Raw genomic sequence first — 21892 nt, forward strand, 5'->3', positions numbered from 1 at the left:
GCGGTGGGGCGTAAAGGTGGACGGTGAAAGTGTTGCCGGAAACCGTGAGGGAGGTGATGCGGAGGTATGCTTGTGCACGAGCCGAGTCCGCGACGCTGAGCGTAAAAGTGTTGTTGACGGGGTGGATCCGCACCGTGTCGCGAGATGCGGGCGGGAGGTCTTGCAGGAACGCTGCTTGCAGCAAGGCGGTGTACAAGTGCCAAGGCTGTAGCTTGGTGAGTTCTACGGGGCTTTTAGGGCGGCCGACGATGTGAATCGTGTCCGCCGGGAGACGAGGGAGCGGAGCGCGGCGGCGGTGCTGCGGAGGCGATGTATTTACCCGCTTCGACGAGGGCAGAGAAGCCGGCGTGGTGGTGGGCTTAGCTGCGGCGGTGGCAAGGCGCAAGGCTGCGCGGCGTTGCTCTTGGGCGCGGAGGCCTGGCGACTGCCAGGATTCGTCCGAGAGTTCCTCGGGGGACACGTCCTGTCCTTCGACAATATACTCCATAGCGGTGGACAGCTAGGAGATGGGCGACGGGGCAGCGGCGGGCGGCCGGGCGGTCGCTCCGTCTGTCAGCTGATGTGCAGGCGGCCGCACTCGAGCTAAGCCTAAGAGGCCTAGGTCGGTGCACGGCGTGGTCGAAGGCTTTCGAAAGCTCTCCCGGGCCACCCCGGGCGAGTTTCGCAATAAAGTGGGTGTCGAAGAGATCCAGACAATGTGCTCCAGCCACCCGTGAAGAAATTATCCGGATAGGGTCGAAAGGACCGGCGCGAGGGCCGAAAATTGGCGGAGCCGAAGTGAGGTGCGACTGCTCTCGACGGTGATCCGCCCCCCTTCCCCAAGTGGCGATTCAGTGCCACTGCGGCAGCCGCTTGCAAAATTATACCCTCCTCCCTTCGCACAGCCGTGTCTGGCCGCAGCAGGCAGCCAGTGATCTCTAGCCGTGAAATAGCCTGAATGAGGTGAAAAAAAAACACAGCGTATCCACGGAGTGAATGATGATGAGGGGGGCGAAGCGTCCGTTCGTCCGTCCGTCCGTGCTTCCGCCCATCTGTCCGTCCATGCTTGCGTCCGTCCATGCTTGCGTCCGTCCATCTGTCCGTTCGTCCGTCCGTGCTGTCGGCAATCTGTTCGTTCGCGCCTGCGCCCGTCAATCCATCCATTCGTCCGTCCGTGCTCCCGTACGAGCGCAAATTGCGTAACGAATGGGTCGTCCAATGCTCGAACCCATCAGGAAACTTGTTCTTGATCACCTATTACTTGTGGCGCGTGCCCACTTCAGGCATAATTGTTCATCGTCGTCAGCCACTGCATAAAAAATTTCCACAAAATTCCTAACAAATGGGTAGTAGTTACCATCATCAGCCTGACTTCGTCCACTGCAGGACAAATGCTTCTCCCATGTTCCGGCAGTTAACCCGGTCCTGTGCTTGCTGCTGCCAATTTATACCCGAAAACTTCTTAATCTCATCTGCCCAACTAACCTTCTGTCTCGTCCTAACTCGCTTGCCTTCTCTGGGAATCCAGTTAGTTACCTTTATTGACCAGCGGTCATCCTGTCCACGCGCCGCATGCCCGGCCCATGTCCATTTTCTCTACTTGATTTAAACTATGATATCCTTAACCCCCGTTTGTTCCCTAATCCACTCTGCTCTCTTTTTGTCCCTTAAGGTTACACCTACCACTTTTCTTTCCATTGCTCGCTGCGTCGTCCTCAATTTAAGCTGAACCCTCTTTGTAAGTCTCCTGGTTTCTGCGCCGTGGCTAAGTACCGGCAAGATACAGCTGTTATATACCTTCCTCTTAAGGGATATTGGCAATCTACCTGTCATAATTTGGGAGTGTTTCCCAAATGTGCTCCACCCCATTCTTATTCTTCTATAGTTACTTCAATTTCGTGGTTCCGCTCCGCGGTTATTACCTGCCCTAAGTAGCGGTTACCAAGCCTCTCCAAATGATGATGAAGGATGAAATAGGTAATGCTGGCCTACTACACAAAAATTATGATTATTAATGGCATAGTGGGTACCCAGCAGTGTGCTTGTAGCAGCTACCGAAAGAGTGTTTGGGAAAGGTCCCGAAATGCCTGTCATTTAGCTCTCGCTGTGACTGTTTGGCGTTTTTTACAAAGGCGGCAATTCAGCTGCATGGTACCTAAAGGGCCAGTCAACAGGCTCCGACTTTTTTTGCACCCTCCAAACAAGCTCGCGCATCTTTTGAATGCCTGAATATCTTCCTTCTACGTGCAGTGATGTCAACTCGGCGATGGGCGGGAGACGTTGACTTCATTACTTTTTGTTGAGACCTGGTTTTCACCAATCGACGAGCTGCGTGCTGCATCACGTTGCCGATCGCTGAGTTGACGTCAGTGCGTGTGGAAGGAGGTTGGTCACGTGCAGGATAAACGCGCGTGACTTTTATTGCACGTTTCAGAGCCTGTTTACTGGCCCTTTAAACAATCAACTAAGTAGCAGCCAATAGAGTGTGTGCTTTCTAGACACAATGGGATTCGAACTCCCATTCGCTGCGTGCCATCCCAGTATTCTGCCATTGAGGCACGCCTGTGCTTGGAACTAAATTTAAACTGACCTCAAGCATGCAGGTTTGAAGTCGGGAAAAGAATTGCGTTAATATGAGTAATGAGGCATATTAGAACACCAAAGAAACAGCCAGACGTCACACAATGCGATTGCCTAACGAGGGGGGTCGTCCAATGCTTCAACCTATTAGGAAACTTCTTCTTGGTCATCTATTAGCTGATGATAATGATGATTCCCGGAAAAATGGCACAACTTACCGTGAGGGATCGGCCATGAAGCGGGTGGCAGTAGAATTTTTGAAACAAAATAAAGAAATAATAAAGAAAGAAAAAAAGAAGAGAAAAATAGGGTGAAAAATTAATCTGCTAACTGTGCCACATACCCGCTTCCGGCATAGTCCTTAATCTTCGTCAGCCACTGCATAAAAAAGTGCACAAAACTTCTAACAAGTGTGCAGCGGATGTCACGCCTCTCCAAAGAATGAAGAGGATAGTGTACTGAATGCTGGTCTACTACCCAAAAATATCATTATTTATGGCATAGTGGGCATCCAGCAGTGCGTTTGTAGCAGTTACCCAAGGAGCGTTTATAAAAGGCTCTGAAAGGCCGATTTTTTTAGCTCTCGCTGTAGCTGTGCTGCGCGTTCCTCGCAGGTCTGGTGTTTTTTTTTTTTGTCTAAACGCCATCGCGTTAAAACTGCCTACGCGTGTTCTCGTCGTACCTGGGTAGGCACTAAGTGCCAATAACTTGTGGCACGTACCCGCCAGCGGCTATGTACCTCTGTCTGGCGAGAAGTGTTTGATGACGTACATGACGAGATTGCAACATTATTCATGTATTCACTGGGGCGTCGTACGTCATACAATTTTACCTTGTCGTACAGAGCTAGGTACACGCGAATTTAAGGGGGTGATCACGAGAGCACTGAAACGTAAGCAGCAAGACTCATACATACAAAGATAGACGCCAAAAGTGCTTGCCGCACAGAAAGAAATGTTTCGCATACAATATCTTGCAGCTCTATTAAAAAAAATGCTTGTGGGATTGGATATATTACATGCCAGTTTTTCCTTTCATTGAGCTTCGAATGAGCTACAACTTACTCGTCCCATACAATATGCAATACAAATGCAATACAAATGCAATACAAAGGCGATGTCTTCCGTGGCAAAGCCCCGTATACAGAGAAGAGGGGAACCCCCGCCTCGTTGTAATTCCCCGCTGTAATCTTGAGGGCTTCGAGGCCATCGCTTTGTCTGAAGGGCGTATATGAAGCGGCCTTGTAACATCAGTCCACGTGAGGATTCAGTCATCCTGCCCCCTCACTTAGCCAAGGAATGAGGCAATAATTGACCATCGCTCTACGCTTCAAAGAGCGCGTTATTTCCTTCTGCAGACTTTTCGCAAATATCGTAAGATGTAATGCATCATATTGATGATATCTTGGGTTGACTTAAGCGTACGAAGTGGTTATATAACACACACACACACACACACACACACACACACACTATATATATATATATATATATATATATATATATATATATATATATATATATATATATATATATATATATATATATATATATATATATATATATATATATATATATATATATATATAATGACAGGTAGATTGCCACCATCCCCCAAGAGGAAAGTATATAACAGCTGTATCTTGCCGGTACTTAGCTACGGAGCAGAAACCTGGGGACTTACAAACAGGGCTCAGCTTAAGTTGAGGACGACGCAGCGAGCAATGGAGAGAAAAGTGGTAGGTGTAACCTTGAGAACAAGAAGAGAGCAGTGCGGATTAGGTAACAAACGGGGGTTGAGGATATCATAGTTGAAATCAAGAAAAGGAAATGGACATGGGCCGGGCATGTAGCGCGTAGACAAGATAACCGCTGGTCATTAAGGGTAACTAGCTGGATTCCCAGAGAAGGGAAGTGGGTTAGGGGGAGACAGAAGGTTAGGTGGGCAGATGAGATTAAGAAGTTTGCGGGTATAAATTGGCAGCAGCAAGCACAGGACCGGGTTAACTGGCGGAACATGGGAGAGGCCTTTGTCCTGCAGTGGACGTAGTCAGGCTGATAATATATATATATATATATATATATATATATATATATATATATATATATATATATATATATATATATATATATATATATATATATAGGAGGATAAGAGGGAGAAGGGTATGTTTAAGGGCTCGTTTTTCCGTGTTTTGACATTGGACACAATATTAATGAGATCTAACAGACAACAATGCCAAGGAGTGTATAGGGGAAGTTATTAGACCAATTGTAATGTAAATGTGAACAAAGAAAAGTGTGTGAAAAGATAACTTGCCGTGAGCAGGAAGCGAACCTGCGATCTTCAAATAACGCGTTCGATGCTATACCACTGAGCTACCACGGTGGCTATACCCCCCGCCACTTTATTGGGTTTATATGTGAATTTAAACGTTGGGATGTCAGTCAGAGCCACCTGTAGCCATGGAGGCGAGTGTGGCACACTCTTTATGAGCCTGTTTGGCGTCACGTAGCCCGTGAACTTATTACGAGCTGGCAGCTGACCAATAGTCCCTTGTATACAACCTAACGGCACCAAGTCTACCAGTACGAGACCCTCGTTGACGAATAAGGGAAAGAAGTGTATACTTACGGGCTAGTCTTTCCGTGTTTTGACACAATAATAATGAGAGACAATAATGCCAAGGAATGTATAGGGGAAGTTATATGTATATACTGTAAACGGCAATAAAAATTTCGTATGTGTTCTTAAAAGACCACACAAAAATTCAGTCCATCATGTGGTCTACGGTGTTTTTAAGAAGAAAGAACAAGGAGAAATGTCGAGGAAAAGGATGGAATGTTAAGTCGTCTAGCTTTCTAAGTTACACTTGAGAATGGGAACTGACATCACAATTCACGTGCATAGTTCGCTATCGTAGAAGGGCTCCCGTCGCTTTTAGAAGGGTTTTCTGCATTTAGTGAGCTGCAAACCACTCACATGTGATCTGAAATAACGAAACAACTACACAACTCGTCTGCTTTAGAGATGACAACGATGGCACAGACAAGCGACTGCAAACTCATTATGCTGCAGGTTCTATAAGAAGTAAACCTTTGCAAATGCATAATGAGAGTATTGTCAGTACTGATTCTCACTGGTGTTAGTAGACTTATTGTAAAAATTGTAGCAAAATAATCAACTTCGCCCATGGGACGCAGCAGTTGCCAGTTCCAGGAAAACTTTTCGAAGCAAGGATGAATTTAATGTAAAAAAATATTGCAACATATCCGCGGACTGAATGATGGTGAGTGGGGGAAGCGTCTGTCCGTCCGTTCGTGCATCCATCCGTTTGCCCAACCGTGGGTCAACCTCTCCATCAGTGCGTCTGTCCGCCTGTGTGTTTGTACTTCCGTCCGTCTAGTGAGCACTTCAAGTACCTTTACCTCGCATCTTTTTATTATATAATAATTATACACAAGTACCACCATCTAGCGGACATTTTAAGAACTAAGCGAGAGGTAGGTATACCTACCACATACATCAAGGACGCACGACCCACGGCTTGAGGAGCTTCGCCCCTAAAAGTCTATCCCCTGTGGCACATACCCGCTCTCTCGGGTATGTGCCACCGGTGGTTACAAGCGGGTATGTGCCACCGGTGGTTACAAACAATAACAGGACGAACGGGTGACGCCATAAGGAGCTTCGCCTCTGAAAAAGACGTCGCAGTGGCAAACGGTGAGCTATGAATATGCATTGTTACATGTATGCTTTTGTCAGTGGCTACGGTGATTGCGCATCTCCTGCTTTGAAACGTTTATTTGAAGATGTATTGCTTTCAACTATCCGCTGCACAAAACATACCCGTCGTGTAGCTTTTATATGCCGCAGGTGTTAGTAGGCAAGATGAAAGATGCATTCACCGGCTGGGGTTTGAGGTTGGCTATACAAACTACTTTACGTACAATGCTAAACATTGGTCTACACATCACGTAACACTTGGGATGACTTGAAACGTGTTCTGTGTGATTGTTACTGCTGTGACACTGAATAATAGGTTATGAGTGTGCCCCATTATATTCAACTAGACTTGAACTTGGAACTGAGGCATTTCCTCGATCCGAGGAAAAGCAGCGCCTATAAGACGCTCAATATATAGTTGGTGGCTTTAAGGAATAGACACCTAAATGAAACTTTTTGGAGAAGTTCGTGTGTATGTGTGTGTACTTGACCCAACGTGTTATTTGTGTGCATGGGATTATTGTGTATACCATAGTCAACACCCGTCACTTGGAGGAATCATCACAAGCGATTAGCCATGCTCTCATCTCCAGGGTCATGATGGGAAATTATATCTATCCCATGAGCACTTACTGAAGGATGTGAGTTCTCGGCGAAAGACAGATACTTTGCACCTTCGCAGGCACACTTTTCTTGTGGCTGTACTGGCCGAGCTTCAACGCTGCCACGGTCCGAGGCGCCGAGAGGCACCGAGCCGTGATCAACACTTACCTCGCCCTGACGTCATCGTGCCTGACTGCGTTCGCCGCATCGTCGTGTCTCGACGGTCGAGGAAGACTCGACATGGTCGGTGACGCAAGTTCCACTCAAACTCTTGAAATGTGCGGTGTGTATTGTGAGCGCATCGAATCAAACTGGCGTTGCGCCCCACACCATTCGTGCGCCGGGTCACTCGCTAACGTTCCGTATCATAGCGCGTCAGGACAACGCTTTTGCGCCTAAAAAAGAAGCCTTTTCTAGGGAGATTCTATCTGAAAACATAAACATGGAGCGTGTTATTTTTCCTCGTCAGCCACTGAACAAATTTTGGTAAGGCTTGTTGACATCGGAAATTGTAAGACTCCTGAAAAAAAACTTAGAAGTGTGGCAGCTGGGCTAGTTGGTATGACATGACGATAGTTATAGCGCGAGAACAGAACGACGACACTTCGTGTCCTTCTTGTCTCTGTGTCGTCGTTCTGTTCTCGCGCTATAATTATCGTCCAGAAAAAAGTTTCAATGGTTTGCTAAAGTATCTTAAGGCGACACGAGGGCTAAGTCTTGTAATAAAATATGAACGTAGTATGGGCCCACATCATGGAGGAACATTGATGAAATGGCGAATATATATTGGTCGTAGAACCTTACTTTAAGTGAATCATATAATATATATCCGGAATGGCACCATTCGGCTTAAGACATTATGCGAAATAATCGAAAAGCCAGCATAGAGTTTTGTCATACTTTCCTGCTGGGAGCCGTGGATGACAAACGATAAGACTTCTCTCAACATTGCCAATCCGTAGTAACATGTAACATGCATTCCATTGCTTTAGTTTCATAAATACCGTAAATATTTTCTTGCTATTCACACCTAGGTGAATTCAAACTTTCGTGAGTTATTTAAGCGAACATGACAACGTAACGTCTGTCCAAGACGCACGTCTTGAGGTGTACTTAGTTATTTTCAAGTTTGGCATAAGCGATGCGTTGTTTGAATTGCAGGTTCACATTCAGAACTCAACACTTGCGGGAGGTGTTGCCATCGGCAGCATTGCGAGCATTTTGGCTGAGCCTCACAGCGCCATCATAGTGGGAAGTGTTGCCGGGATAATCTCAGTGTTGGGATACAAGTTGATTACGGTGGGTGAGCTCATCTCTCTAGCATATTGTGCATTATTGCCACTGTAGACGTGGATGACGAGAATTTCAACGTTGTAGACCATTTCGCACACCCTTGACGTTAGCCTTCTCACCACAAGTGTAGCGTCTTACGTATTGGACTTCTCCGCATGACGCACCTGCAATGGGGGCGTGTTGTTGCGGTCTGGTTTACAAAAGCTGCGGCACAACATTGCGAAATCGCTCATATATGTTAGCACCACATGATGACATGGGTAGTTCGGCCTCCGTAGAGTGACTTTATGTGGTAGACCTTTGGGTAGCCAGGCAGCGTGTTTTCCCGCCATTTTGCATGTCTAGCAACCACAGCTACGCGGTGAAGCCACACTCTGTTTTCCCAGGCGACATCTCTGGCGTGTCGTCGAGTGGGGATGAACTTGACTGGGGATGCCTAGTGCCAATCAAGTTCGCTGCTGCCGAAGCGCTGGGAAATACAAAAGTTTTTTCGACCACCAGCTTCTCCGCCATTCATAGTTACTATTGTCGTTTGGGAACGAGACTTGCAAGTCTGCTACCTCAGCGTAGCACATACAACACTCTAGACAACGAAGGGAAGTTACTTCAGAGTGGTCCTCACCGGACGGCGTTGGTAATTCCTGGGAGAGAGAAAGGCTTTTCTTCCTCTTCGTTCTTAGGACGTTGGTGCACTCGGATAGACCATGCTCCCACTGGGGTTCGTCTAAAGGTTACCTGACGTAAGGTATTTTGACGAACAAAATCTAGACTTACACTCTGAACAGCATACTTTAATTATTGAGACCACATCGTCTGAAGTTCCCGATGTAGACTGACATAAAGTTCATTCTCACGCGAAGAAATTGGCATCTGAAAGGCGACGTCTCAAATTTTTCATAAAATGTAAACATGCACTGCGAACGGTTCTATCAGACTAGTTAAGGACAATTTCAGCCAACGTGATCAGCTTTTTGTAAGGAATAAGGAAATATCAGACCTCAGAGTACATTTTTGCTTCACTGGACAGGATGAACTGTTGGTTCAAGGTTATCTAACCGACATGGCAGGTTGCTATTTGTAAACCACGAATCGATAACAGCCAGTAAATCACGTAGAGCGTCATCAGACGCCGTTTATCATTGGGGTGGAACCGGTATTGTAAGGAAATACCAACGTAGCACAGCAGAATTTCCCCAGTGGGCTTCCCCGAAGATTTACATCGACCTAAATGAGGATTTTTCCCACCTCGCTTTCTCAGCACTGTGAAACAAAAACACGAGGATTGCTTAACGTAAGGTGTGCGTGCTTGAGACGTAGAGATAAGGAACTCTCAGATTTACATAAAAACCGAATGAGTTTCGCAGTTTTTTTAGTGTATTATCGAAAGACATGTCACGCGTTGCATAATGCATACAAGTGCAAGAGGATGTCTCTGAGTCGCTGTAGATTGAGAAAGACCTCTCTTCAGAAAGCTTATTTTGAAAAAACATCAACATAGTGATCATCATTATCCTTTCTTTATGTATTCTGCAGGCCAAAGCCTTAACTAATGATATTCAACCCATCCTGTCCTTCGCGAGTTGACTCTGTTTTATTCATAGCTCGGCATACTCACTCTGGAGTACACTCGCTCGCGCTCATTTCAAAGACTTGAGCGTGATTACAAGTGAGTGATGAGGTGTGTGAGTAGGCGTGAGTATAACGCTAGTGAATACTCGCGAGTGTTAGTATGGTGCGATTTGATGCCCTCGAAATTAAAAAAAAATTGCGCCGCTTCACCAGACCAATTGACAGCCATGACCGCGTTTTTAACTGGTAGGTTCATTCCAATGTCCTAACTGTACATCTCTTATAGTTTATGTCGTTCTCTGGACATGGCCTGTTCACTTCCGTTTTTTTATTTTAATGTATATCTGCTGGAACAATGGCTATCCATGTTCATTCTTTGATCCACTACGCTCTCTTCCTATCTCGTAAGGTGACCCCTATTTTTTTTTGTTCTGCTGCGCGCTAGGTGGTTCTTAGCTTCTTTTAGTGTTTCTTGGTTATTCTTTAAGTTTCCTCCCCATATATTAGAACTGGCGAAATATAATACAATGGTATTATTCTTCTCTTTTTTTTTTCGTAGTATCTACCACTAACGTGCAACACTTTTGTTTTGAGTACCTCGCTTTGAGTGTGTGTTATTTGCTGATGCACGCCCTACTACAAATTGTCCGTTGTGGTTGTCCTAAAGGGTCAGTCACCTAGTCAAGCTACTCACAGTAGCGTTTTCTGACTGCTCATCTACTCAATTGTTAAATGAAAGGTAAAAACTCTCCTTACGCATTCGCCTAACACGACTGGAAGGTGACAGTTATCTCCTTTCTTTTCCCCTTTCAAATCTACGTTGTAATGCTCCCCCGCCTCCGGTTCAAAAGCTTTAAGCATCTAACGCGGTTATGCACTGCCTCCATGATCGGAGAAATCGGAAGCTTTCTTCCAATACCTCCGGTTTCCGGATGCCTCGACTACGGCGTCTCTCACGATCATATCGTGGTTTTGGAACGTCAAGCCCCGGCAGTTACCGTTCGCATCTTTACAGCCTTTTCTGGCTCGCCGCTGGAGTGTGCACGACACGTGCGGCATGCACAACTTGCACGGCATGCCGGGAGTTCTCGCCGGCATCAGCAGCATCATTCTGGCGGCCACAGCGTCCCACGAATCTCACGGTGACAGGTGAGTGCTCGATTGACGAGTTCGAATTGCACGCGGCTTCAGCACTGTGTTTCCTCTTTTCTTCTTTTTTAGATGCGGAGCATCTAATACGCGAGGCTTGTAGTGCGGCGCCGTCCGCAAGCTTGCTCCTCCTTCTTCCATCATCTGTGCATCCCTTCCTCCTCTACACACCGCGTGCGCTTCTCCTCTTCACGAACATTCGCTAGCTGTATAATGTAGCGCGCATGCGCCGTCACGCTTCGAGAACATCGGCAGCTGACGCGCGCGCATGCGCCGTCGCGCTTCGAGAACATCGGCAGCTGACGCGCGCGCATGCGCCGTCGCGCTTCTCCCCCTTCTCAAACATTCGACAGCTGACAGTGCATGCGCCGTCGCGCTGTATATATACTCAAGGTCGGCGCTCGCTCGCTCAGTTGCCGCTCGTCGGTTGGTTTGTACGGCGCGTCGACGTCCAAGGTCGCGGTGAAATGAATTCCAACGAATCCACGAACACAATGATCGACGTCCCTTCGACCAGCGCCGCCCTTTCGCATACGTGTGTACGTGTTCACTCATTTAACACCCCCTCCTACAATCACGTTAACCAATTTAGCCATCGACCCAAGTAAGTCGCAATTTAACACCCCATTTCACAACCACGTTAACCAATTTAGCCATCGACCCAAGTAAGTCGCACTTTAACACCCCGTTAACCAATTATATGCTTCGCATCCTCCTCAGTGTTCCCCCGAGGGAAGCTGCGGGCAATTTTTTTATTTTGTTGGTTAGACTAATGACCTTCTAGAGATCGTGCTTCTTTTATCCTATATGTTGACTAGAGAATTCTCAGCATGACAAGCGCTCGTGTTCGAATAAACTTTCAAGCGACTTAAAAGGACACATTAGGAAATATCCGGATAGCGCATGCAAAGCTTCGCGTTTTTGTTGCGCATGCGTCGTTCGCTCACCTCTTGCGCGCTGCCATGGAGGGACGAGCGCTAACGCTACGCCCGCAGCGCTCGCAAGCTTTGCTCACTCTATTCGAAAACTCCTTATCAACTGAGATTCGTGGGTCATGTAAGCAAAAAAGGGAGTGTATATGCTGTTGCTAATCCAGGTTAACCTCAGCTAGCTTTCCATATAATGGTCGCCACCTTTCCTTTATTTTTCAGGGGTACGTTTCTTGGCACCGCAACGACTCTCGTGCATTCACATCTTCAACTTGAAAGAACTGTTTCTCTTTCTAGTGCTGGTATTTAATAAAGCGATATACATTCATTTTCCTTACAAAGTGCCCAAGCACATTGCGAACAATGAGATTTCATGAGTGTTATTGTCATGGAGGAGCCGCGTGCATACGCCTGCAATTCATTGGAACGAATAGGCTTGAACGCACTCATTTACATAGAGCTAAAATGCCGTAACTATATTATGAAGGCAGAGTTATCACCGCTGCACACATTCGTAAAATGGAAATGGATAAAAGCGATTACTCATTTCAAGTTTGCGTTACCTGCCCAGAGTGTAGAATTTTTTTTTACTGTTAAAGGGTCAGTCAACAGGCTCCGACGTTTTTTTTACAACCCCAAAAGAAGCTCGCGCATTTTTCCTATGCCTGACCAACTTCCTTCTACGTGCTGTGACGTCAAAGCGGCGATCGGTGACGTTGACTTCATTACTGTTTGTTGAGACCTGGTTTAGACCAATCAACGAGCTGCGTGCAGCGTCACGTCACCGATCGCTGTGTTGACGTCACTTCGTTTTGAAGGGGGTTGGTCACGCGTAGGAAAGACGCACGATCTTGTTTTCGGGGTGTCAAAAAAGTCGGGAGCCTATTGACTGGCCCTTTAATTGCATCTTGCCACATATTTGATTAAGACCTAGTTTGTTGCGTATAGGCTATTTAACAATACGTCAATGACGTCATTGTGACATCTACGTGCTTGGCTCAGTTAGCGCTTTAAGCTGGCGCATCTCGCGTGCGTATTGTTGCATAGCGGGAGTGACACGACTTACACCATATATGACCTGGGTTGCGAAGTATCAGCACGTGCGCCTTGCATCACGCATGCGCAAACTCGTCCGGCCGACCTCCTAGATACCTGCTTTAATCGACTTAAGTGATCATTAGCATCACACAGTGCCATGTGATATGATCGAAAAGTGGTGCCATAAGTCTGATATTGAGCAAGGTATAGATTTTCCCGAACTGCGAATATGACCTTGTGGCCAGTCTCCGTCACAACGCTTCCAGTTCCGATGTTCAGCCAGGAACACTTTTCAAGACATTTTTTTCTACGTTCGGCTGATATACCACGGGGTAACATACAGGAATTCAGAGGAAGTGCGGAGGGGGGGGGGAGGAGGGCGATTTATCTTGGTATGTATGTGCATGTATTTTTATCTATGCTTGTACATACGTCAAAGTTATTTCCACGGTGGGCGGTCGTGGAAATGCCGCCCCCCGTTGTGCTTTATCATTCACCGCTTTCGACCAACTTCCCGCCGCTCCACTTGACCCGTTTGAACAAGGGCGTAACCAGACATTTTTTGTCCGAGGGTTCAATCATACTTCATGTATGTTCAAGCCAACGTTTCTAGACTAGGTAAGTTGCAAAACTCCCTGCGTCAGACTACTCGTCATATGGTGCCGGGACAGCTTCCGGTTTGGTGGCACTGGCGGCGCAACAAGCTTCCGCTAGCAGACGAAAACGCGTGGTCGTCGTGGCAAGACGCCGTGGCGGCCGTCCTGGAAGAGCTTTGCCAAAAATATATTATCGGTATTTGTTGTGCTGCCACAGAAACCTAATACTGCGTAATATTTAGTGGTGTAAGGCAAATACAGTATAATTATGGTTTTCTGAACTGCCCACAATAAACAATGCTTGATATATGTAGCATAACATACGAGTCTGTCGGTTAGTTGCTAGTTGGTGTACGTTCGCAATAGATTTTTAGACGCAAAAAAAAACAATTTCAACGTCTGGGATCCTCTTTTGTGGCTTTTGTGTTTTCGGGCTTGAAAATAAATTGCAACTATGTGGCGCAATCTCGTGGCTTTTTTCTGGTTATGTATTCAGCTTTTTTATTTCATGTCAGTCACATTCTTTAGCAACTTAGACCGTCGAAAAGCTACGCGTTTGGCCATTTTCTCGAGCATGTCTTCTCTCTGCTTCTTCTGGAGTTCCTCTAATGAAACCTGTTAACACAGCTGCAGCCAGAGCTTCGAGCAGAGACCGCACTTTGGGGTATCGGTGAGCACTACGTCATTACTCACGAGTCTGCCTGCTGACGCATTGGGACAACATGAACACACTTGCAGCTTTTATATGTCCTCCAGAAGTTCGGCCCATAAGGTGATAGTATCTGCGTTGCCAGGCGACTTGGCTAAGCGATGGTGACAGCTGCTAATGGTGACTGTCATGTCTTCTGCGTTGACAACGCATTTCTCCACAAATAGCGCTCTTTTTTTTTCTTTGAGCCCTAGAAACACCACAAGACGTCTTGTCTCGCCATTCTCAACAACGTTCCACCAGCATGCAAACAAACGTTTTCTATGTCTTGAAGTGAAATGACGCCACTAGTTGACGGCATGTCGGGACTTAATTCACTGTCTTCGAGCTCAGTGCCCGGAGATAGTCTATATTCTTTCTCACCGATGATATTCTGGAAAACACCCCACTCCTATCGGGCAGCTTTCGCTTCTTTGTCGCGGGCCCCGCTACAAAGGTAAGCGGGTAAATTCGGGAATATTCGTGGAACGCATCCTTCGATGAGGTCCCACTTTCCTCTTGCGATTTGTACCTTCTTACCATACGACGTGAGTGAAAGTCTTCAGGATGTCCTTCTCATGAAATTGCGTATCACACACACGTGAGGTGCTGGGCAGTTTCTTATCCGCACGAGGAATAGCGTGGTCTCATACCTTTCGCTGCTCATGTACACACAAAAAAAAAATGTCGTGGTCTCTCATTTCCTATAGCTACTCTACAGCCGAGAACGCAACATCTGTGCATGATGAAAACACGCAACACATACAAAGCAGAACAGGGCGCGCTGAAGCACAAAACTGTTTACGCAGAAAGAAGCCTCCACAGATATCGACGCACTGCAACATGCACAAGCGATGGAGGTTACGGGAATGACACGAGCGAGCTAGGTGTTCTTTGAGCGAGCATGTAGTGAGTGAATCCGGATGCGACAGCAACGCCACATTTGTCACGGGCAGCGGCGGCGCCGTGCAACATCGCTCAGTTTTGCAACTTACCTAGTCTAGAAACGTTGGTTCAAGCGTGTGTTTGTATTTGTGCGCATATATGTATATACGCAAACAAAATTGATTTTCTCTTGGGGGAGTGGAGCTATGCCTTTGAAGTACACGCCTGAAGAACCAATAAATAGCGATCTGTGCACGCAAAGCTAGAGGTCCGTGCGTGTCGCCACTTGGTTATGTCTGAACTTGTGTCGTGCTTGTGGTTTCAAAGATATCCGACTCCTATACCAATGCTATAGCACACAAGCTCCCTTGTTTTCGTCTTCTCTGCGCGTCGTAGTGGCCAGACATGGGGCGCCAGAACTAAAATGGGGATGTGTTTGAAACGGGAGTTGGAAAACTTGAAATTATCAATCTTGATATCTCGACCACTGCCCCTCCCCCTCCGTTTTCGAAATTTGTACCCCTAACAAATTTCTAGGGAGAATCCTAATCCACAGAGGGGCAGCCCTTCCCAAAGGGCAGGTTGGGGAGTACCTCAATCTCCCCTGTGGCTACGCCAACGCATAGTACGTATAGTACGGCATGTTACCGCACTGTAGTACAGAATGCACAATAGTATAGGAAGCATTGTAGTATAGAACACATTGCAGTATATAGTGCATAGCACGGCATGTTACAACATTGTAGTGAGCGGGTGCCTTGTCGCAGACATCTAAGCAGTTGTGAAAAGGGTACGCGTACTTCTCGCAGTTTATTCTCCGTCTATCCGGCGAGAGCTTTCGTGCTGTTCAACGTGACCGACGGCCACGGCTTCAACGTGACTTACGGACTGAACCGATCTGCTGGAGAACAGGCCACCTACCAGCTCTGGGCTCTGCTCGCCACCTTGTTCATTGCCATCTCAGGAGGCGTTGCCACAGGTGATTTGTACGCTTGCTTTTACGAACAGTGTTGGGGTGGATGCAGTATTAGAGCGTGTCGCTACAGATTTCATGTAAACCGGGAGAGCTTGCTGGAAAACGCTTTTAGAGAAGCAAGATTGGGTACATTCACACGATACGCACTTCTCGAGAAGCAAGATGGGGTACATTCACACGATACACACTTGACCAAGGGGCCTTTTTTCGCTCTGTACGTGTCGTAACTAGGTGTAACCTAAGTGTATTCGGTGGCGTATTCGTCTTGATGTACGCCCGAGGAGCAGATATATACATGCAAAATGTGCTCTTACTTCCTCTTGCGACAGCAGAGCCAGTACGCATGTAGCGTAGGGACATCAAAAACGAAATACTGGACCAAAGCGATAAACATTCGCTAAAACGTTCCATTTGTTGTCAAGACATAATCGTGCCTATTATCTGGAAGTTTCCAAGTATACGTGCTATTCATGTGATGAGCGATGGGCCTAGGGATATGTTTTCGTCTCTTTCTCAATCTCGTGACATTTTTCTTTGTATCCCTATACTTGCCAGCGTCGTCGCTAAAACCTAGGACTTTATGCAGGCTCGTACTTAAATGTACCCGTGGGTGTAAATCTCTAAATTCAATCAGAACATTCGCAGTTGTTTCCTTATCTTGTCTTATCTTCCCCACAACATATGCATTGTTGTTATTATTTTTTGCTAAATCTCGCTTTATAACTAAGACAACCTGATATCGCTTCAAACTGTAAAGTACTTTCAAGAGAGAGCTAAAGATAGCGCCTCCTATCTATATAGCCCCGCCGCGGTGGTCTAGTGGCTGAGGTACTCGGCTGCTGACCCACAGGTCGTGGGATGGAATCCCGGTGGCGGCGGCTGCATTTTCGTTGAAGGCGGAAATGTCGTAGGCTCATGTGCGCAGATTTAGTGTACGTTAAAGAACCCCAGGTTGTCGAAATTTCTGGAGCCCTCCACTACGGCGTCTCTCATAATCATATGGTGATTTGGGACGTTAAATCCCACATATCAATCAATGCTACCTATATAGTGAGTGGTGCTCGTAATGTCAAAAGGCTAGCTTACCGGGCTTGCTGTTACAACAACATAATGCAAGCTGTTAAAAGGGGGTGGGGGGAGACAAGCAGCAGAAACACGGAACAGAGGTTTAGGTCCGTATTCTTGAACCAACCTTGTCCTAATGTATTATATGGGCAAAAAATAACAGGGTAAAATGCCTTGTGAATATCCACCATAATGGTTTAGGGATTCGGTGCTCGACTGCTAACCCGCAGGTCACGGGATCGAATCCCGGCCGACGTGGCCGCATTTTTCGATCAAGCTGAAAATGTCCGAGGCCTGTGTGCGTCATTTAAGCGCACGTTAAAGAACACTAGGTGGTCGAAATTTTGTAGTCTTCCACTACGGTGTCCCTCATAATCATGTGGTAGTGCTGGGATCTTACAGCCCAGCAATATACAGGGAGTTTGAAGAAATGTGTCCAATATTATCTAAACATTACAGAAAGAAGGCATCTGCTTGCTACCTGCAGTGTTCCCTTTACTGTGGAATAAGACATCTTCAGAAGCGCACACACAATAATTACGAGTAAATGTAGAAATTAACACAATTAACTTTTTAACCTGTGGAAATAAGTGGTCGAGTCAGATGGGCGAATTCAAGTACTTCTAGCGAATAGCATATAGCCACTTTAAAATTTGTGAAAGGCGGCCACTTGTAATCACCGCGGAGCGATGAAATCTGGCCAATTTAGTAGGCGATACCGAAACCTACACACCGAAAAGGTGCGATATACCTTTCACTTCGAAAACGCCCTCATGCAGCGTCGACACTGTTCTCCTCGCATTGGGGGAGGAGGATAAGCGAGCGTCGGCCACGAAGGGAAGTGTCTATAGACTGACGGTTGATAACGGCGAAGGCAGACTCAGATCGAGCCATGACTTTGAAAGATGATTGATTGATATGTGGGGTTTAACGTCCCGAAACCACCATATGATTATGAGAGACGCCGTAGTGGAGGGCTCCGGGAATTTTGACCACCTGGGGTTCTTTAACGTGCGCCCAAATCTGAGCACACGGGCCTACAACATTTCCGCCTCCATCGGAAATGCAGCCGCCGCAGCCGGGATTTGAACCTGCGACCTGCAGGTCAGCAGCCGAGTGCCTTAGCCACTAGACCACCGCGGCGGGGCAACTCTGAAAGAGTCCAGGTGAGTAATGGTTTGGTGAGTTTGTGTCCGAGTGAGTCAAGTTAAAAAGCGAATTTTCGTGAGCGTGAGTCCGATTAAGTCCGGCTCAGGAAAGCAACTGAACCGCAGGATCGTACGATATGTGGTTAGGGATCCGCAGGTCGCGGGACTGAATCCCGGCTGCGGCGGCTGCATTTTCGATGGAGGGGAACATGTTGTATGCCCGTGTGCTCATATTTGGATGTGCGTTAAAGAACCCCAGGTGGTCGAAATTTCCGGAGCCCTCCACTGCGGCGTCTCTCACAACGAAAAAGGTGGTTTCGGGACGTTAAACCATACATATCGATCATATGTGGTTAGAGATACACCGCCTCCGTCGGCGCGCACATAAGGGCTTCATATACGTTGTGTGTTCGTAGCGTAACTTGCGGCAATCTCAAGAACGAACAGGGGCGAAGCGTGGCCACTGCGATTTGCTCTAACTGCGGAGGCCAAACGCGAGAGATTCAAACACTTGGAGACATATTAAGCGTTTCATAAGTAAACCCGGCGCTCAATTTATAGTGTGACCTTCGTAGTGTGATTAGGAAAAAAGTGTTAACAATTTGGAGTACTTGGTACTCCAGGAGAGCTGAAAGCCGTCCCCTGAACGAATTACGAAGCTTCCAAGTGGGTGTTTAGATAAAGTTGTTAATGATTTAGAGTACGCGGTGTTCAGAAAAAAAATTTAATGATTTCGAGTACTTCATACTCAACTATAGAAGAGCACTGAGCCATCCCGCTAAAAACTGAAACATAAAACCAAAGAGCTGTGCTTAGAAAAAGTGGGTAACGATTTAGAGTACTAGGTATTCTACTATGGGAGAGCTTAAAGCCGTCCCGTGATGCCGTCGAATACAAGCGGTTACGGTAAAGGAACACGAAGTGAAGGACTGGCATGGACGTCTCAACCATAAGGCTCTTTGTGACTTAAATGAAGTTAAATTTATACCTTGCTCTAGCTATCATATCGTGTAACTCTAGTTCTTTTCACTTATAGATATCAGTGTACAAATGGTGTCCGTTCGCACCGTTAAACTTCCTGGCTGACGTATGTTTTTTAATTGATTTAATCATGCAGCATAATTGACACCTATTCTATTTACTTCACACGAACGAACATTCATCGCCGAACTTTGCATTTCAATGTTATGGAGAGTCGCTGTCAAAACAAACAGTCAAACTTGCGTAGCGCGCCCAGATCGACCCAACCGAACACGAGCAGTCATGCAATGTGCGCTGAACACGAATACTCGCGTAAAATGCTTCGTTTTCTGCTTTCACACGCTCACGTTTAGCGTTAGGTTCGGCTTTAGCCCCACTCACATAGCGTTGAGCCGGACAGTGTGATTCGTCAGCTTTCGTACTTGCACATAACTCTGCCTGTTCGATCGAGTATAGTTATGTAAGCGTGTCCTACGTCTTTCTTATTATGACAATTACGTTCTTCTGCGCAGTTCTCGCGAGGTATACTTCGGGGTACGGCAGAAATCTTATGTCCAGCATATTAAATTAAATGAAATGCAACTGCAAAGGACCAACATCTGAATGGTACTGCTTATCATTATATGTTACAAGGTTGTTACAAGCTGCCACTCTAGCGTCGCCAGCGCGAAGTCGGCGACGGGAATGACAGCAGGTTGGTTCGTTCCGTACGCAAGCAGAGACAGTGAAGAGATCAGAGACGTGAGAAAACAAAACAAACTTTACTCTAGTGATATTGCAGCACACGGGATCTAATACAACACTTCAATACAACTAACAAAATACATCAACACTTGATACAACTAAAAATACATATGAAAACAATATATCAGCTTACACGAGAGAACTATTACAAACTACACAAACTAACAAGAATAGAACGACGGAAGAGAAAGTTCGAAGATATAAACAGGTGAAGGCATACGTGTGATGACCGGCCGCGTTGCGTCCCCGACGATCGGATGCGAGAAGTCGAAGAGAGTTCTGGCACGACTGCGATGTCGGCGGTGTTGCAACGCTGGTGGCTCAGGGAGGCTAGTGCTTGCAGTTGACTTCGAGCAGGTTGAGCTAACTCGAGGCGAAGTCCCGATGTCTACGTTGCAGACGTTAATATCGCGTCGCAATTAGACGAACGGCTAAGTTTAGGTGGCCAGTCGATACAGAGCCACACTAAAAACTTCTCGAAGAGATACTTGTTGATCTGTTTCTAAACCATGTTGGTCAGCGACTAGTTTGCCTAGCAGGGCAAAATCCTGCGCTTAAATCCCCCTCGTGTCCATTCGCTCTCTTCTTTGGGGACAAGAGACCTCTACATGGGTCCAATCATGCGCGTTTCATTGTTGGAAACTCCACCCCCAAAATATATATTGACCCCACCCCTTTTTAATTAGGAGAGGGCCCTCAACTAGCGAGAGTGACAACCTGTCGGGGTGCTGTCATACGGCTTGGCCATCAGAAGTTTTCCCGTGGGAACGGTCAGACTGTTTGGCTCTCAGCCGGTGTGTCCCGTCGTCTAAACCTTGTTCGGGGTACAACGCGGCCTTCCACGACCCTGCAGACGCCGCCGTAGGTACAAAGGATCAAACATCGGCGGCGACGTTCGAAGAAGAACACCCCATTCTGCACTTCCCGGCTCTCTTTCATGCGCCCGCAGTTCCCGCCGGTCAGCTGGGTAGTACGGCTCCCGTTAATTGCCGTGACGCCGGTTCGCAAAAATGGAAGTCCGTGACAAAGGTGTTCGCGTTAATTACTGTCATGATTTGGCGTGGGATTGGGCCGAGCCGTCGCTCACATAATACGAATGAATGAAGATAACGCTTGATTTTACATACATAACATCGGCAGCGGTCAGCACATCATGGGTAAAGGTACACTAATGAAAAAAAGCATACGTTCCTGTATTCATAAGCTTGCTTGAGCTACAGGGTGGCATGGTAGCAGCGGAGATACCGAGAAAGGCAACGAGAGAGTCAAAACACTTAAACACTTCTCAACATTTCTAATGATCTGCTACAACAATACTTGTAAGAGAGCTAGTTCAGATTTTTCGTAATGCTAACATTAAAGAAGGATCAAGGAATGAATGTTCCTCTAAAGGAAGATTTCTTGGTGTGTGTTCGTACCTTAAAGAGCGTTCTCGTATGTTTATTTGGTGTCGTTCACGTCAGTGTGACCTCACTCTTGTGCTCCCGCAGGACTCTTGATTCGTTTGGAATGTTTCGTGCCCGTGGACGTGCAAGACGTGTTCGACGATGGAGTCGCCTGGAACGTGGCAGGTCCCGAGATGCCCACGTTCGTGGAAGTGAAGCCGCGAAAGTCATCTGCGGCCAGAAGGCCTCAAATCCGATTCAAGAACCGAGTAATGCGCATCTTGCGCGATACCAGAGCTCAAGCTCCGCAAGCCTTCATTCATTAAAAAAAAGAACATATATAAAACGAGGAATGTCGGCATGCATGATACAGTATGTTCAACCACCGAGACAGCTGGAAAAAGCATACTTCCAGCTGCTAACTGTCAGGATACACCCGTGTAAGCTAAGCGGAGCGCAAAGCGGACAACAACATCGTGTCGGCCAGTTGTGCGAGAATATAAATTTTTTTGCATCGCATAATGCCGGTTAAGTTGGCAAGCTGGTAAAAATGTTTAT

The 21892-nt window shown here is 46.8% G+C and overlaps 1 protein-coding gene across 1 annotated transcript in view; it reads left to right on the forward strand.

Annotated features, from left to right (window-relative positions):
- LOC119172763 (ammonium transporter Rh type A) overlaps positions 1-21680 on the forward strand; it is a 58719-nt gene extending 37039 nt beyond the window's left edge. Inside the window, exons 4-8 of the mRNA XM_075891893.1 lie at positions 6968-7131; positions 8050-8187; positions 10766-10899; positions 15845-16014; positions 21440-21680. Coding sequence (XP_075748008.1) covers positions 6968-7131; positions 8050-8187; positions 10766-10899; positions 15845-16014; positions 21440-21660 — 827 coding nt within the window. The 3' untranslated portion in view covers positions 21661-21680. The remainder of the gene's footprint in view (positions 1-6967; positions 7132-8049; positions 8188-10765; positions 10900-15844; positions 16015-21439) is intronic.
- Positions 21681-21892: the final 212 nt, after the last annotated feature.

Source organism: Rhipicephalus microplus, chromosome 4 (assembly GCF_043290135.1).
Source record: "Rhipicephalus microplus isolate Deutch F79 chromosome 4, USDA_Rmic, whole genome shotgun sequence".
Lineage (NCBI taxonomy): Eukaryota > Metazoa > Arthropoda > Arachnida > Ixodida > Ixodidae > Rhipicephalus > Rhipicephalus microplus.